At 55.3% G+C, this 14,285-nt stretch overlaps 1 protein-coding gene across 1 annotated transcript; it reads left to right on the top strand.

Moving 5' to 3' along the window:
- The first annotated feature begins 410 nt into the window (after positions 1-410).
- On the top strand, positions 411-10,759 carry PTGS1 (prostaglandin-endoperoxide synthase 1). Its single transcript, XM_054393604.1, has 10 exons — positions 411-534; positions 5,627-5,743; positions 5,904-6,044; positions 6,792-6,935; positions 7,363-7,544; positions 7,627-7,710; positions 8,047-8,293; positions 8,879-9,165; positions 9,891-10,038; positions 10,404-10,759. The coding sequence occupies exons 1-10, from the start codon at positions 411-413 to the stop codon at positions 10,757-10,759; spliced, it is 1,830 nt and encodes a 609-aa protein (XP_054249579.1).
- The last annotated feature ends 3,526 nt before the right edge of the window (positions 10,760-14,285 follow it).

Here is a 14,285-nt window from a genome sequence, read left to right as displayed (position 1 = left end):
GCAGGGAGCTTATGGCTCAGGGTATGGGGGTCCTTGGGGACATGAGGACCAGGCTGTGGGCATGGGGATGCTGGGGAATATGGGGACCAGAGCATGGACACGGGGATGCAGGGGGACATGGGGGCCAGAAGATGGCTATGGAGATGCTCGAGGAGGTGGGAACTGAGAGAGACACTGGGGGGCCTGGGAATGGGCTCCCGGGGGACTTAGAACTCGGGACATGGCCGGGGACCCAAAGGTGGCCACGGGATGCCCCGGGAGGGGTGCGCGGGCCGGGTCAGCCTCCCTCGGCGGGCCGGGCCGTTGGAGGCGGCTCCGTCCCGTCAGAGGCGGGGGGAGGCGCGGCGGGGGCGGGGGCGGCGGGGCCGCGCCAGGGACGGCGGCGGTACGCGGCGGAGCTGCGTCTCGCCATGGGAGGTGGGTGCCGGGCCCGGGACCCTCCCGCCGCAAGACTGTGCCTGGCCGGGCTGCGGCTGCTCCTCGTCCACGCTTTGCTGCTGTCCGCCGCCGGGAGCGCCGCGACTGACGGCTCCGGTATGCGGGGAGGGAGCCGGCACCGGGAGGGAGTCCCACGGGATTCGGTACTGGCAGGAGTGGCGACATCCCGCACGGGAGGGACCTGGGGAGCGAGGCGGGACCGGGCCCCGGGGGCTCCGTACCGTGGAATGCGGGGGGACCTGGTCCCAAAGGTGCACCTCTCGGAGGCGCAGGAGTCGCGGAGCGGTTGCCGGGAGAGGTCGGCAAGTTTACCCCTGGGCTGAGGGAAGGGTCCCTGCTCCCGGGGGTTCCCAAGGCAGGATCGTGCCCACCACCCCGGAATGGTCGTCACGCTGTCGCTGCCCGGACCCGGACACAGTGCCTGGGGCGCAGGACAGGGCAGTGGCAGCGTGAGCCCCGAGGACACTGCCTTGGACAGAGTCCCAGGAGCTGCAGGGTTTGGCTCGTCACGCCTGACCAGAGAGCAAAGTCACCCATGAAGACCAAACTTCCCTGGTACCTCCCGCTGTGGCCATGCAGGGACCACACGCAGGGGCAGGAGGAACTGTCAGTGGCCCAAGTGTGGCTGCACGACAGAGCTGTCCCAAGAGGTCCCCGCCAAGACCAGTGCTGTCCCAAGAGGCCCTAGTTAGGATGAGAGCAAGGCCAGCCCAGGGTGGTCCCACCACTGGGTTAAGGAGCAGCACCCATCTGGGGCAGGGCTCCTTAGAAGAAACGAGACAATATCCATGAGCACTGGCAGACAGGGCCCTTCCCTGCTCTCCCCAAACACATACCAGGTGAGACTGCAGTTTAGGGGTGAGGGTGGAGGGCTGGGAGCAGCAGGGATGGCTCCAGTGGCCTGAGCCATCCGTTCATTTCCATGTCTACATGCTGCAGCAGTTCACCATATGCTGGCACAGCCATGGTGGTCTCAGGCTTCCTGTGCACCAGGGGATGCCAAGGAGTAATGCTGCTTATGGCAGGCATCCACAGAGCATGTTGCAAAATAAAACCACATCTCAAATCCCATCAAGTCCATCCCTACACCCTACAGTGCAGTTTCCTCCAGGTCCTTAATGTGGCATTGACTCCAGTCCCTCTTCCATGAAATTACCTCCTGCCCTCCAGGGAAACGCTGTGGCCCTTTTCAGGTTTTACAGCTCCTCACTGATGTTCTCAGCAAACCCAGCCCAGGCATGTGGGCTGCATCCCTCAGTGGAGCTCTAGCCACCTGTGGTGCAGACAGTGCTGGTGGTGACCCCATCTCCAACAGTCTGCTGGGGCTGTCGGATGTGCCCAAATCCAAGAGCCCCCAGAATGTGCACAGGCTGAGCAGATACCCCTCCATGGCAGGGGAAGTGGGACAATGTGAGAACTGACCTGATCTGAGCAGGGTGCAAGCTGGCAGGAGCTGTCAGGTCCACCTACGAGGGACAGCAGGGTTGGGTGACCCCAGCATGGCCAAGCCACTCTGTACCCCTCTGAGTTTTTCAGCCTCAGGCTGTAGGGAGAGACCAGGAGCAACAGGAGTGAGTGCTGCAGGAGGAGGGGCAGTGCTGGGAAGGCAACGGGCACCCTGCTGTGGGGCTCACTGGGCACATCTGCACTAAAGGAGGGACCCCATGGGATGGAGCTGGACAAGCAAGGGACAGGCTTTGCATGGTCTCCCTTGCAGCTCGGCCATGTTCCAGTATGGGTCATATCTCCCTGAGAAGCTCCTGCTGGGAGTTGAGGACAGCCAAGAGCAGCACCTCTGTGCCCTGAGCACAGGAGAGGACCTGGAGACCTAGTGGGGACCCACATGCCCAAAGTAGCTGAGACAGATGCACACTGGGATGGTGCAGGCATGACCTGGAGCTGACTGGCTGTTGCATGCCAAGATCAAAGCAAATTTCACTCTATGGAGGGAAATAAAAAGATAACTGGGATATACATGAAAGGACAACTCTCTTCCAAGCCTCCATTAAGGAAGAAGATATCTGATTGAGGAATTAGGGGAACTGCACTGTGCCCTGAGGTGCTGTTAGCAAAACCACTGGGCTCCTGGGAGGAGGAGCACTGCACTGGGAGGACCACGGCTCTAATCTGGACCGCAGCCCTAATCTAGCCCTCGGATCTGCTCTCAAGCACCAAATAACAGGATGCTGGGCTGAGACTGGTATCTCCTGCTCACTCTGCTGCTTGGAGCAGTTCTACTTGACTCCTTGCTGACTGCACCTTGGCTCTGAACAGTGATATTTACTCTCTGTAGACTTTTCCTTTGGTTGTGGTTGGAGCCAAGCCGGTCCCATGGTGTTTCTATGTTTTCCCCTGCAGATACTGCCCTTGGCTGCTGGCTTGCCTTCAGGGGTGCAGTTTTGTCCAAGTGTTACAGCAAAATAAACCTGACCATCCTCTTCACAGCCATTCCAAAGCTCAGGTGAATGGGAGGTGCAGTAGCACCTAAACATCACTGCCCAAGCTCTGGCCGCAGGGCAGGCCAGGCACAGACCCCACTGAGTGAGGACAGACAGGGACCTCTGGCAGAACCACTTTTGATTCATGCCTGTTTCTACAGTCTGTGGTCAAACACCTCCTCTCAGCACAATTATTCTGCAGTGGGGTTCATGGAGCTTCAACCCAGGCTGCTGCCACACCAAGAACCCTGAGGGTACATCACACCCTCCAGCCAGCCTGGCTGACCCCAAACAGCCCATCTTTGGGGTTGGCAGCCTGGCTCAGGTGCACAGAGGAGGATTGCTGAGTCCCACGTGGTGAGCAGCTGCAGCCCTGGAACACTGCTTTTGCTCATGATGCTGCCAGAAGTGGTTGCAGATGACAATCTGGCTGCACTGACTGTGCTGTGAACAGCTCCTGGGCCCGAGGAAGCCTCCCTGAATCAGAACAGTGCGGGAGCCTTTCATCGTCTTCAAAGCCCGCGGCCGTGAAGCTGTGTTCCATCGAGCAATCCCGGCTCCAGCCTGGCCGTGATTCACCCCAGGTTGCTTTGGCTGCGGTTTGCAGAGCGGATGTTGTCCCCAAAATCTGGCATTTTTCAGCGGTGATCGAGCGTGTCCACCAGCTGTGCCGTCACGGAGGGGGCCGTGCTCCAGCACGGAGGCTGGCAGCAGCTCTCTCCATACCTGGAGCCTTCCCGCCAGGGCCGGTGCAGGATTCCTGGCTGGGGAGAGGCACAGAGGCGCTGCGGGAGGGAGGCTCCAGAAGGACATGAGGGGGTTGCTGTTGCAGATCAGGACATGCTTCATCCCCCTCCCACCCTTTTAGCTGGAACATGCCACTCCCACCACACCTCTGGGACCCTGCGGCGCTGACACCACTGTGAACCGTGGGATGAGGCAGCTCGGCCAAGCCCGGCGTGCTGCCAAACCCACCTTGGAGGAGTGCTCAGCTACAGCAAGCCATTGAGCCCTGCACTGGGGAGATCTCTGGCAAAGTGAATATCTCCTGACTCCCCATGACAGCTGGAAACATGGGGCAAGGCGTGACCTGCCATGCCAGACCTGGTGGCATGGAGCATCCTTCTGGCCTTGTGCCTGTTCCAGCTTCACATCCCCCTGGTTCCAATGGGCTCAGCATGGGGCTGCTCTGTTGGGCATTTGCAGTGTTTGCAGCAGAGTTGAGTGCAGAGCTGGCGGTGCAGGCACAGCCCAGAGGATGCAGTAGAGGATGCACCAGCTGTGCTGCAACATGGCGCCCTTTGCAGAATTCCTGTCTTGCAAAAAAACAAACAGGTGGTCTGACCTCAATTTGTCTGAGATAAATAAGAACATGCCTGCTGCTTCCTGTCTGGATACCTGAAAAGATGGGAGATGAAAGGGAGTCTGACGGAAGAGCTAGGGGCTGAGTGTATCTTCGCAAGCCAGCCCCCATGATGTGAGGGATTTAGGGTCACATGGCTGAGCACAGCAGGGTCAGAACTGCTCACCAAGCTCTGGACTCCTGGGCAGCTAATGCCCTGCCCTGAGTCTGTGGCTAGCTGGGAGTCTGAGCAACTCCACAGAAGTAGCTTTATTTTTCAAAGATGTTAATTTTTAGCTGCAATTTCCTTCGGAAAAAAATGTGGTTTCTATTGTGTGTGCCTTTTCCTCCACCCCAGTGCTGGAACCTGTCCCCAAATTCTGGAAGAATTTGAACCAGGTCCTGCAGAGTCCATGTGCATCAACCAATGGGCCCAGGAAACATTACTTTATTAGCCATGACACTGGGCACACCAGGAACAGCTCTTGGTCCCTTTTGGTGCTGGTCATCCCCACAGCCAGTAGCACCAGAGCTGAGCAGTCTGTGTTGCACCCGTGTCCCTGCGGGTCCCAGTGGGCCTGGGCACCATCATTGTGCTAATGCACACTGAACCCCTCAGCCAGGAGTGCTCCAGGAGGTCTTGTCTCTTGGTGGTTTTGTTCTCCTGGCACAAAGGCCCCACCCTGGGTCTGTGAGGACCAGCCCAGCTTGCTGGCAGCACTGCTCCCAGCTCCTTCTGTCCCACAGGATCCTGCTGCTGTGGGATGGGCGGGAAGGGGCCTTTATCTCACTCCGGCAGGCTGGGGCACCGAGGCGGCAGAGGAAGGGGCTGGGCAGAAGCTGGGGGAACAACCCCAGGGGTCAGCCCTTCTCATCCGCTTGGCATGGTGGAGGAGCCGCTTGCCAAAGCAAACTTCAGCCCTGACAGTTGCTGTTATTATTAACACCAGCACCGTGTCTGCCCTGCTTTGTCCTCTGATGGGGCTTCAGGGGCACAGCAGCCCCTGTGTGCGAGGCCACAGCCCTAGTCTTGCAGGAGACCACTGTGACATGGTCCGACGGTGGCATGGGGCACCAGGCAGGGCACATCAACAGCCTGAGTTGGGGCTGGGGCTTGCAGCACCTGTGGATGTGTGGACAGAGGATGCGGACAGTTCCTCTAGCAATCCCAAGTTTTTCAGACACTGTTAACTTCCACAAGGAAGGTGACAGTGTGGATTGGACAGGATGCCCAGGGAGGTGGTGGAGTCACCATCCCTGGAGGTGTTCAAAAACCCTGTAGACATGGCCCTTCAGGACATGGCTTAGTGAACATGGTGGTGTTGGGTAGACAGCTGGGCTTGATGATCTCAGAGGTCTTTTCCAACCTTAATGATTCTATGACAGTGACATCTCTCTCTCCCTGCAGTGAATCCCTGTTGCTATTTCCCCTGCCAGAACCAAGGAGTGTGTGTGAGAGTTGGCCTGGAAGGGTACGAGTGTGACTGTACACGGACAGGATACTTTGGGGACAACTGCACCTCCCGTAAGTCCTTCTAGCCCAGAGGACCTCTCACACTGATGGGTCTCTGGGTGGCATGCGGTGCCTGCAGCTCTTGCTCTCACCAGCAACAGTGTGGGTGGGTTGGGGTCGTCAGTGGGTTTCTTTAGCAGGGTGAGCTGTTTGCCTGGTCTGTCTCCCACAGCTGAATTCTGGACACGCCTCCACGACCTGCTGAAGCCCAGTCCTGCCTTCTACCATTTTGTCCTGACCAACTTCAAGTGGTTTTGGGACATTATCAACAGCACCTTCATTCGGGACACACTCATGATGCTTGTGCTCACAGGTGAGGTGTTGGAGCAGATTTTGGAGTACAGCAGGACCTGGGATGCCCTGGGTGTGGGTGGCATGGGTGCTGTGATGCTGAGAAAATCCCATGGCCATGGTGGGCACCAGGTTTGAGGCACCTCACCAAGAGACCCAGGGAGGTTGTCATCGCATCACCCTCTCAGAGGAGGCTGCCCAGCCAGGCAGCAGCAGGGTACAGGAGGTGGTCAGGCTGGACCATCTGTGTGTCCCCAGTCACATGTCCCCAGCTGTGTGTCCTCAGCCATGCTCTGGGCTAACAGCCAGCTGGAAAACACAGGCGGCTCACAGCACACTGCTCTCCCTGGGCCAAAGGGCTCTTCAGCAGCCGCACAGAAAGCAGCCTATGGAAATATGGTCCTGGTTACTCATGTCCCCACATTCATCACTTTGCATAAATATTTAGGTTCCAGCCCTTGGAGCCGTAGCGACACATTTGCAAGGCTCCGGCTGTTGGTTTCACCATTTCTATGTGGTTGTCATCTCATCCATCATCCAAGAATCCACTTGGCACTTTAGTACGAGCCCTCCTCTGCTGTGAGGAACTGCAGCCTTTAAAAGGCTCAGAGCAGAGCCTGGGATGGCCGCATGCCCACACTGCCTGTACCTTTCCGTGTTTTGGGGTAGCAGGGCTCTAGCAGCGCTGAGGGCTGAGCAGGGGCCAAGGACAGAGCCTATGAGATGCTGCCCTGGACCCCTCAGTGGTGACTCCCATCTCTCCTTTCAGCTCGTGCCAATCTCATCCCCAGCCCCCCCACCTTCAACTCTGACTATGGCTACATCAGCTGGGAGGGTTACGCCAATGTCAGCTATTTTACCCGTGTCCTCCCACCTGTGCCAGACAGCTGCCCAACGCCCATGGGCACCAAAGGTACGTGGCTGGCCTGGGGGGACTGGCACCATGTGGTGCTGGGGACAGGGCTGACTCACCAGAGCAGCGCCCTGGATCTGCTCCCAGTGTGGTATCAGTGTTTTCAACCCAGCCATGCCTGAGCCTTTGCTGCCATGACACAAATGCAAGGCACCACTGGCAGTGTCACATGCTACTGCTGTCTTGCCCAAGCTGGTCTCACAGGCAGGAGAAGTTTGATGGCATCTAAATCACTGCTGGGACAGCTCAGATTGAGCTGCTGGGGCATGCCACAGCCTGTGTAGGAGGGCTATAAGGTGTCTGTGCAGACAAGTCAGTGCCTGGTGTTATGGGAGATACAGCAATGCTCACCTACAGCTCCAGCACTAGCACTGGTACCCAGCTGGGTCAGCATGGGGCATCTGCCCTTAATCTCCATCATTCACAGGGAAGCAGCAGCTCCCCGACCCCCAGCTCTTGGCAGAGAGGTTCTTGCTGCGGCAGAAGTTTGAAGCCGATCCCCAAGGCACCAACCTGATGTTTGCCTTCTTCGCTCAGCATTTCACCCACCAGTTCTTCAAGACATCTGGGAAGATGGGACGTGGCTTTACCAAGGCACTAGGGCATGGGGTGAGTGAGACACAGGGGCCTGCAGGGAGTGAGGAGGGGACTGGGGCCTCTCAGGGCAGCCTTGACACTGCTTTCTTGGCAGGTGGATCTTGGGCACGTGTATGGGGACAACCTGCAGCGGCAGCACCAGCTGCGACTCTTCAGAGATGGGAAGCTGAAATTCCAGGTACTGCCTGACACAACCTGTGCTCCACAGTTGTTTGAAGCCCAAGGTTGTCTGGAAGCTCGCAGGAAACACCGTGCCTGATGCCCTGTGTGGCTGCTGGCCACAGATGCCAAGTCAGAGGGACAAGCTTTGGGGTGTAGCTGTTTGGATGGCAGCAGCCATTCTGCAGTCAGGATTCTTTGAGGGTGTTCTTGTCCTTGCACTGCCTGCAACAGAGGAGCTGAGGTGCAAGCAGGGAGGCAGGTCCCATCTCAGCAGGCTCTCACTGGGGTAGTTTTCTCCTCACTTTCTGCCATCCTGTTCTACCTTCTGCCATCCTGTTCTTCTTTCTGAAAGGTGGTGGATGGAGAGGTGTACCCTCCTATGGTCACTGATGCTCCAGTTCACATGGTCTACCCATCGGCCACCCCCAAGGAAAAGCAGCTGGCAATGGGACAGGAGGTGTTTGGGCTGCTGCCAGGGCTCTGCATGTATGCCACACTCTGGCTGCGTGAGCACAACCGTGTCTGTGACATCCTGAAGTGGGAGCATCCCACCTGGAGTGATGAGCAGCTCTTCCAGACAGCTCGTCTCATCCTCATTGGTAAGGCCAAGAGGTGCTGCAGGGTACTGGCACAGTGGAGTCCTGTGTCCCACCTTCCTAGGCGAGCCCCAAGGATTTGGGTGTTGGTTGCTCTCAATTTGAGGGTGGTGGCCAGGCTGCTTATAGAGGCTGGAGGAGTTTCTCTGGTAGCCTTCTGTGGATCATTGCTTGTGGCCCCTATAGCAAAACATTGCTTTGGTCCATCAAAATATTAATTTAGAATAATTTCATCCTCATTTTGAATTATTTCACTTTGATATTCATTATAAATTTACTATAATCTCATGAAAAGTCTTTTTTGACCGAATTCCAGAAAAAAAGACAGGTCACCACATTATCTCCAAGAAGCATATCAAGGTCAGCTTCCTTCAGGAACTGTTTCATTTTTGGCAGACTGATCTTTGCTGGTGAAATAATCATTCACTGAAATGACCAACCAACTCAACAAGCCTTTAGTCAGAAAGCTCTCAGGTGGTGGATGGGTGGAGGGATGCAGTGCCCATAGCACATGTGTAACATCTTGGAGTACAGATCTGGTAGCTCCTGCTGCTGCCAGCTGCCAGCTGCTTCTCTCCTCTTGCCCAGGGGAAACCATTAAGATCGTCATAGAAGACTATGTCCAGCATCTCAGTGGGTACTACCTGAGCCTCAAGTTCGACCCTGAGCTGCTGTTTGGGAAGCAGTTCCAGTACCGGAATCGCATTGCGGTGGAGTTCAACCAGCTCTATCACTGGCATGGGCTGATGCCCGACTCCTTCATCATCCAGGGCAAAGAGTACAGCTATGAGCAGTTCCTCTACAACACCTCCATGCTCATGGACTATGGTGTGGAGGCACTGGTGGGATCCTTTTCCAAGCAGATTGCAGGCAGGGTAAGGTCCTGCTTTTCTCTGGGGCTGTAGGACCCCAGGAGGGATGCTGGTGGTACTGTGAAGGCAGTGCCCTTAGCAGCAACGCTCAGCAGAGGGTCACATGTCACACAGAGTCTTCTACCCAGCCCAGCACGTGGTGGGCATGTGGTGAGTCCTCCTCACAAGCACGGTAGGAAGGCTGGGCCTCGGCAGCCCTGTTGACTGTAGTCACCATCATGGTGTCACCAGGAGCCTGCAGTAAACTGAGATCTCCTGGCCCAGACTGGGTCAGCAGCCTGGGTGTGGAGAAGCTTGCCTGGCAGTGTTCTTTGCTGCCATCACATGGATGCTTTCTTCCAAGCGATTACATCCACATTTCTGACCCTTTGCTTGTGCAGAGCAGCAAGGCTGAGGCAGAGACCCACTGCTCTTTGGGTTCTCCCTGTGACCCTAAACTCTCATAGTTTCTCCCTTCACTCCAGGCCACTGGGTCACCATTCATCATGCTTCTCCTGCATCATTCCCTGACCTGCCCTGGAGCAGGACTAACTTTAACTCGGGCTGCTCTACAGCTGGCTTTTAGCACAGTCCAGTGATTCCCTCTCTTCTGGCTGTTGCAATGACATGTTGGTCTCCATTACACTGTGCCCAGGACATGGACACTTTAGTGCAGTGGCTCCCCTGGAGCAGATGCTGGTGCTGCCTTGTGCCTTATGTGTGTTCCTCCTTGTATTCTCACCCTGCAGATTGGTGGGGGACAAAACATCAATGCAAATGTCTTGGAAGTGGCTGTTGAGGTCATCAAGGAATCCCGGCAGCTGAGGCTGCAGCCGTTCAATCAGTATCGGAAGAGGTTTGGCATGAAGCCCTACAAGTCATTTCAGGAGCTAACAGGTAGGGCTGCACAGCAGCTCTCTGGGCTTCACTGGCGCAGTGCAGATGCTCTGTGCCCACAGCTGGGGTACAAGACCATGATCCCCTTGCTGCTGGGTTCACCCAGCAGAATAGCTGTTCCTGCCCCTCTCAGCCTTGCCTGGTTGTAGCCCTTGCACCAAGGCAGACAAGGCTGGTGCCTTGGCTGCAGAGGTCTATCCTCCCATGAGGCTGGATGGCTGGTCCAGAGGGCAGTGCCTTGCTTGGGAGCTGGGCTTGCTACTGCCTGGGTCACAGGAACTGACATGTTCCTGTTACCCACAGCAAGGCCAGTCCTTGTTGGGGTGATTCCCTTGCTAAAACACTCTGGTGTTCACTTGATGCAGGAGAGGAAGAGAAGGCAGCAGAGCTGGAAGAGCTGTATGGAGACATTGATGCTCTGGAGTTTTATCCAGGCTTGCTACTTGAGAAACCCCAACCCAATGGCATTTTTGGGGAAAGCATGGTGGAGATTGGAGCTCCCTTTTCCCTGAAAGGGCTTTTTGGAAACCCCATCTGCTCCCCAGAGTACTGGAAACCCAGTACATTTGGTGGAGCAACTGGCTTTGAAATAGTTAAGACAGCATCACTCAAGAAGCTCGTGTGCCTCAACGTGAAGAAGTGCCCCTATGTGGCATTTCGTGTGCCACATGAAGTGCAAAATGGCAGCCCTCGGGGTGGTGGACCATCTACTGAGCTCTAGCACCAGGACAGCCTCCCCAGGTAGAGACCATCCTTGCCCTGACACCAGATGAGCTGAGCTCCTGGCCTGACACTGAATATCCCATTCCTTTCTGCAGGGAGCAGCAAGGACTTGGGGACCTGTCCACCCCTGTGCTGGTCAGGAGCAGGACAGAAGATGATCCCATACTGGGTGTCCTTCACACCAGCCCATGGGAAGAGGCTGGTATCAACTCCGTGAGGAGTGCTGCAGGAGTGTGGCTGCCACCTCCGTCCTCAGCAGACCCAATTCTCCTGCTGGTGAATATCTTGCACTAAGCCAGCTTTGGGGTTCTCCAGGGGACGCCCTCCTCCCCAGGACACTCTGGACTCCCCTGTGCTTTGTCACCCCCCACCCGCTGCTGCTTTCCAGCACCAGGCCATCAGCAGCCCCACTTCCACAGGACTTCCCAGCTCAGGACAGAGGAGCACAGAGCCTGGGAAGCCCTTTCTCCTCTGCTGCATCCAGTTATGGTGTTGAGCTCCCCAAGGGAGGCAGGTGGCAGCATGCAGAGGGATGGGGAGGACGTGCTGGAGGTGGTCACGTTGGCCCAGCAGTGGATGACCTTGTAGTAGGAACCTGTACTGATATGCTCCTCCTGCAGCTGCTCAAGACTGTCCATCCCAGCCTGCCCAGTGCATGGTCATAGCTGAGACACAGCTAAGAAGAAGGAACCAAAGCAATGTCTCTGTGTGAGGAGACATGGGGAGAAGCATCAGACCTCCTGTGTCTCCCACCTGCTGGCTTGGTCCTCAGTGTGCACCACCAGCTGCTCATGCTGGGTTGCTTGAAGCAAGATGCTAACTTTGTGCAAACTCAGTGATGAAGACTCTATTGTCCTATGATTTTTACACTTCCCTGCTTAGTAAATGGCATCCCCAAGAGCTTGCTTCTGCTCTGCTCCAGAAACACATGCAGATCTCAGCTCTCACTGACATGATGACATGGTCACTGGCAGCTGCTGACACAGCCTTGATCCCCATCACACCCCAGTTCACAATCAGAAAAACAGACATTTAAAAGAATAAACTGTTTTTAAAAATCCTCTCGTTTCTTCCAGCCAGTTTCCAAGCTTTGTGTCACCAGCACCAGGCCCTACAAGAAGGCAGCAGGCTCAGGAGGCAGCAGGAGCTGGGGGAAAGGAGAAGTCCCTTGAACATTGCTGGAAGGCTGGTGTCCCTGCTGGAGCACAGCTGGGCCATGCAGCTGGTGCAGGCTGTGCTCAGCAGTACTGTGCTGTGTCATTGCCAACTGCATCAGAAGAAATAAATGGAGTGTCTCTCCTCCTCAGCTGATGTAGCCCTGTGCTGCTGATAACAGAGCTTCTACCCAACATTGTGTAATTCTATTACATAAAATCTATCCACACCTAAATCTTGCTAGCCAGGTATTTTGTGGGCATCAAATTGAGAGCAGATGGCTGCAGCTTCCTCCTGTGCTGAGCCAGAGGAGGGGACTGCTCCTGAGCTCCTGCTCTGTCCCAGCAGGACTTCCACCTGGCATGGTCACTTCATACCATTGAGGCCATGGGGGCTGTGCTGTTCCTGGACAGACTCTGATGGAGTTTCCCACACTGCACCCCTGAGCAGTGTTGGCTGCTCCTCTGCCCATCACACAGGGCCACAGGAGTCAAGAGAACCAGGGCAAGGAATCCAGCTCCAGGATGCTGGCCCAAAACCTGGGTCCAGACAGCATGTGAGAGGCAGTGCAGGCAAAGGTGAGGCAGACAACAGATATGATATCCCCAAGGTATTTTCAGGTAGACACAGCCTCCTCCATACTCTCTGATGCCATTCCCCAAGGTGAAGAGAGGATAGGTGGGGCACGGGATGTTGGCTGTTTGGAGAGGGAATGACAATCCTGTCATGTCCCACCTTCTGCCCTAGAAGTTTCAATAATTTCCGGTTGCACCAGCTGATTTTTTTTTTTTATACCTGATCAACCAAGTATGTCACAATCTAAATTCCTGAAGAGGGGTTTTTGAGGCAGTTCCAGGCAATATTAAAACCAGTTACAGGGAGGTGTTACAGGAATTGTAAACCAGGGAGATTTAAAGAGCTTGTGCCTTGGCAGAGACAAGTTAGGAGGATGTCACAGCAAGAGAACATCTGCAAGTGGAGACTCCCAAGGCAAAATCCTTACTTACTCTCTTTAACCGTTTGGAAATGAGATGGGTTTACCAGGATATCATCTGGATTTTAGTTTCTAATGGTATAAAGGGAGGCAGAGCGGCAGATCCAATCTATGGCTGTGGGCAGGTTTGCCTGCTGCATGGCTCACCTGTGCTACCCCAGTCCTACCCAGTCACCCTGTCACATTGAGACTCCAGTCTACTGGCCCTGTGCAGCACACAGCATTGTAGCAAAAGACAACAGGAGACACGGTCCTTTCCTGTCTCATAGTTCCCTTTCCCCAGCTTTCCCCTCTGGCTGGAAGCAAGCACACAGTGGTGACACTGTACCCAAGTATCAAAATGACCAGCACCTGCCACAGCCTGTTACATGGCAGTGTGTGTGTGTGTGTCTCTCACTCAGGGTCTGCCCTGCCACCAGCTGTACCCTGTGCTGTGGCCCCCACAAGGACCACAATCCTCATTGCACTTCCCTTGCTCAAACAGCAAAGCAATGCTCAAAAAGATGTAGACAGCAGCAAATGGAGAGTAAAGACACAGTCCAAAGACTGGCAGTGTGCCTCCAATCCATGAGGGTTCCATGCATGCCATGTCTGCAGCTGGAGCACACTTGGCCTGCCCTTGCCCTGCACTGAGCTGCTCCAGCCTGGAGCATCCTTCATCATCTGGATAAAGGCACAAGCTCATCTTGTTTCAGTTAGACCACAAACATCCTGCTTTTGTTTGTAGCTATCAAAGGCTGCCAGTGCTGGTTTGGTACCAGCCGATAAGTGTTTGAGAATCTGTCAGGCACACAGAGAGCTGCCAAGATGCTCTCTGCCACCAAGGAGGAAGGGTTCACCAGGAACTGGCTCAGCTGAGGCAACACTTGCAAACCTGACATCTCTTCCAGTTGTGCCACCAGTTCACACATGGCACAGACCAGGACCACAAAGCATCTCCCTCCTGCATTCACCCTTCTGGCAACAAGAAAAGCTTTGGGATTGTTTCTTTGCAGGACCAACATGTACCAACCCAAGGCACAGCGTCCAATATGCTACTGAAACCTCCTTCTGGGGACACACCTGAAGCTTCCCCTAGCCCAGCACTGCTGAGCCCTCAAATCTTCTTTCCTGGTCTTTCAGCCATGGCAGTTTGTAGAAATTACTCACATCCTTGCCAGCTTGTCCATCACAAAGCACAGTCACACCCAACGTGGAAGACAGTAGTTTGCACCTAAATGTGGTGCTTAGTCTGGTGTTGTGATGGTTTGAAACTGTCTTTTTAATTTTCCTTTGCAAAGTTCAAACAGAGAAAGCGAAAGAGTGTAAATAAGTCACTATTGGGTGTAAGAAAAGCAAAATAATGATTGTTCTAAATACTTCCATTGGATAGATA

Source organism: Indicator indicator, chromosome 28 (assembly GCF_027791375.1).
Source record: "Indicator indicator isolate 239-I01 chromosome 28, UM_Iind_1.1, whole genome shotgun sequence".
Taxonomy (NCBI): domain Eukaryota; kingdom Metazoa; phylum Chordata; class Aves; order Piciformes; family Indicatoridae; genus Indicator; species Indicator indicator.
This window is presented reverse-complemented; position numbering and strand designations above follow the sequence as displayed.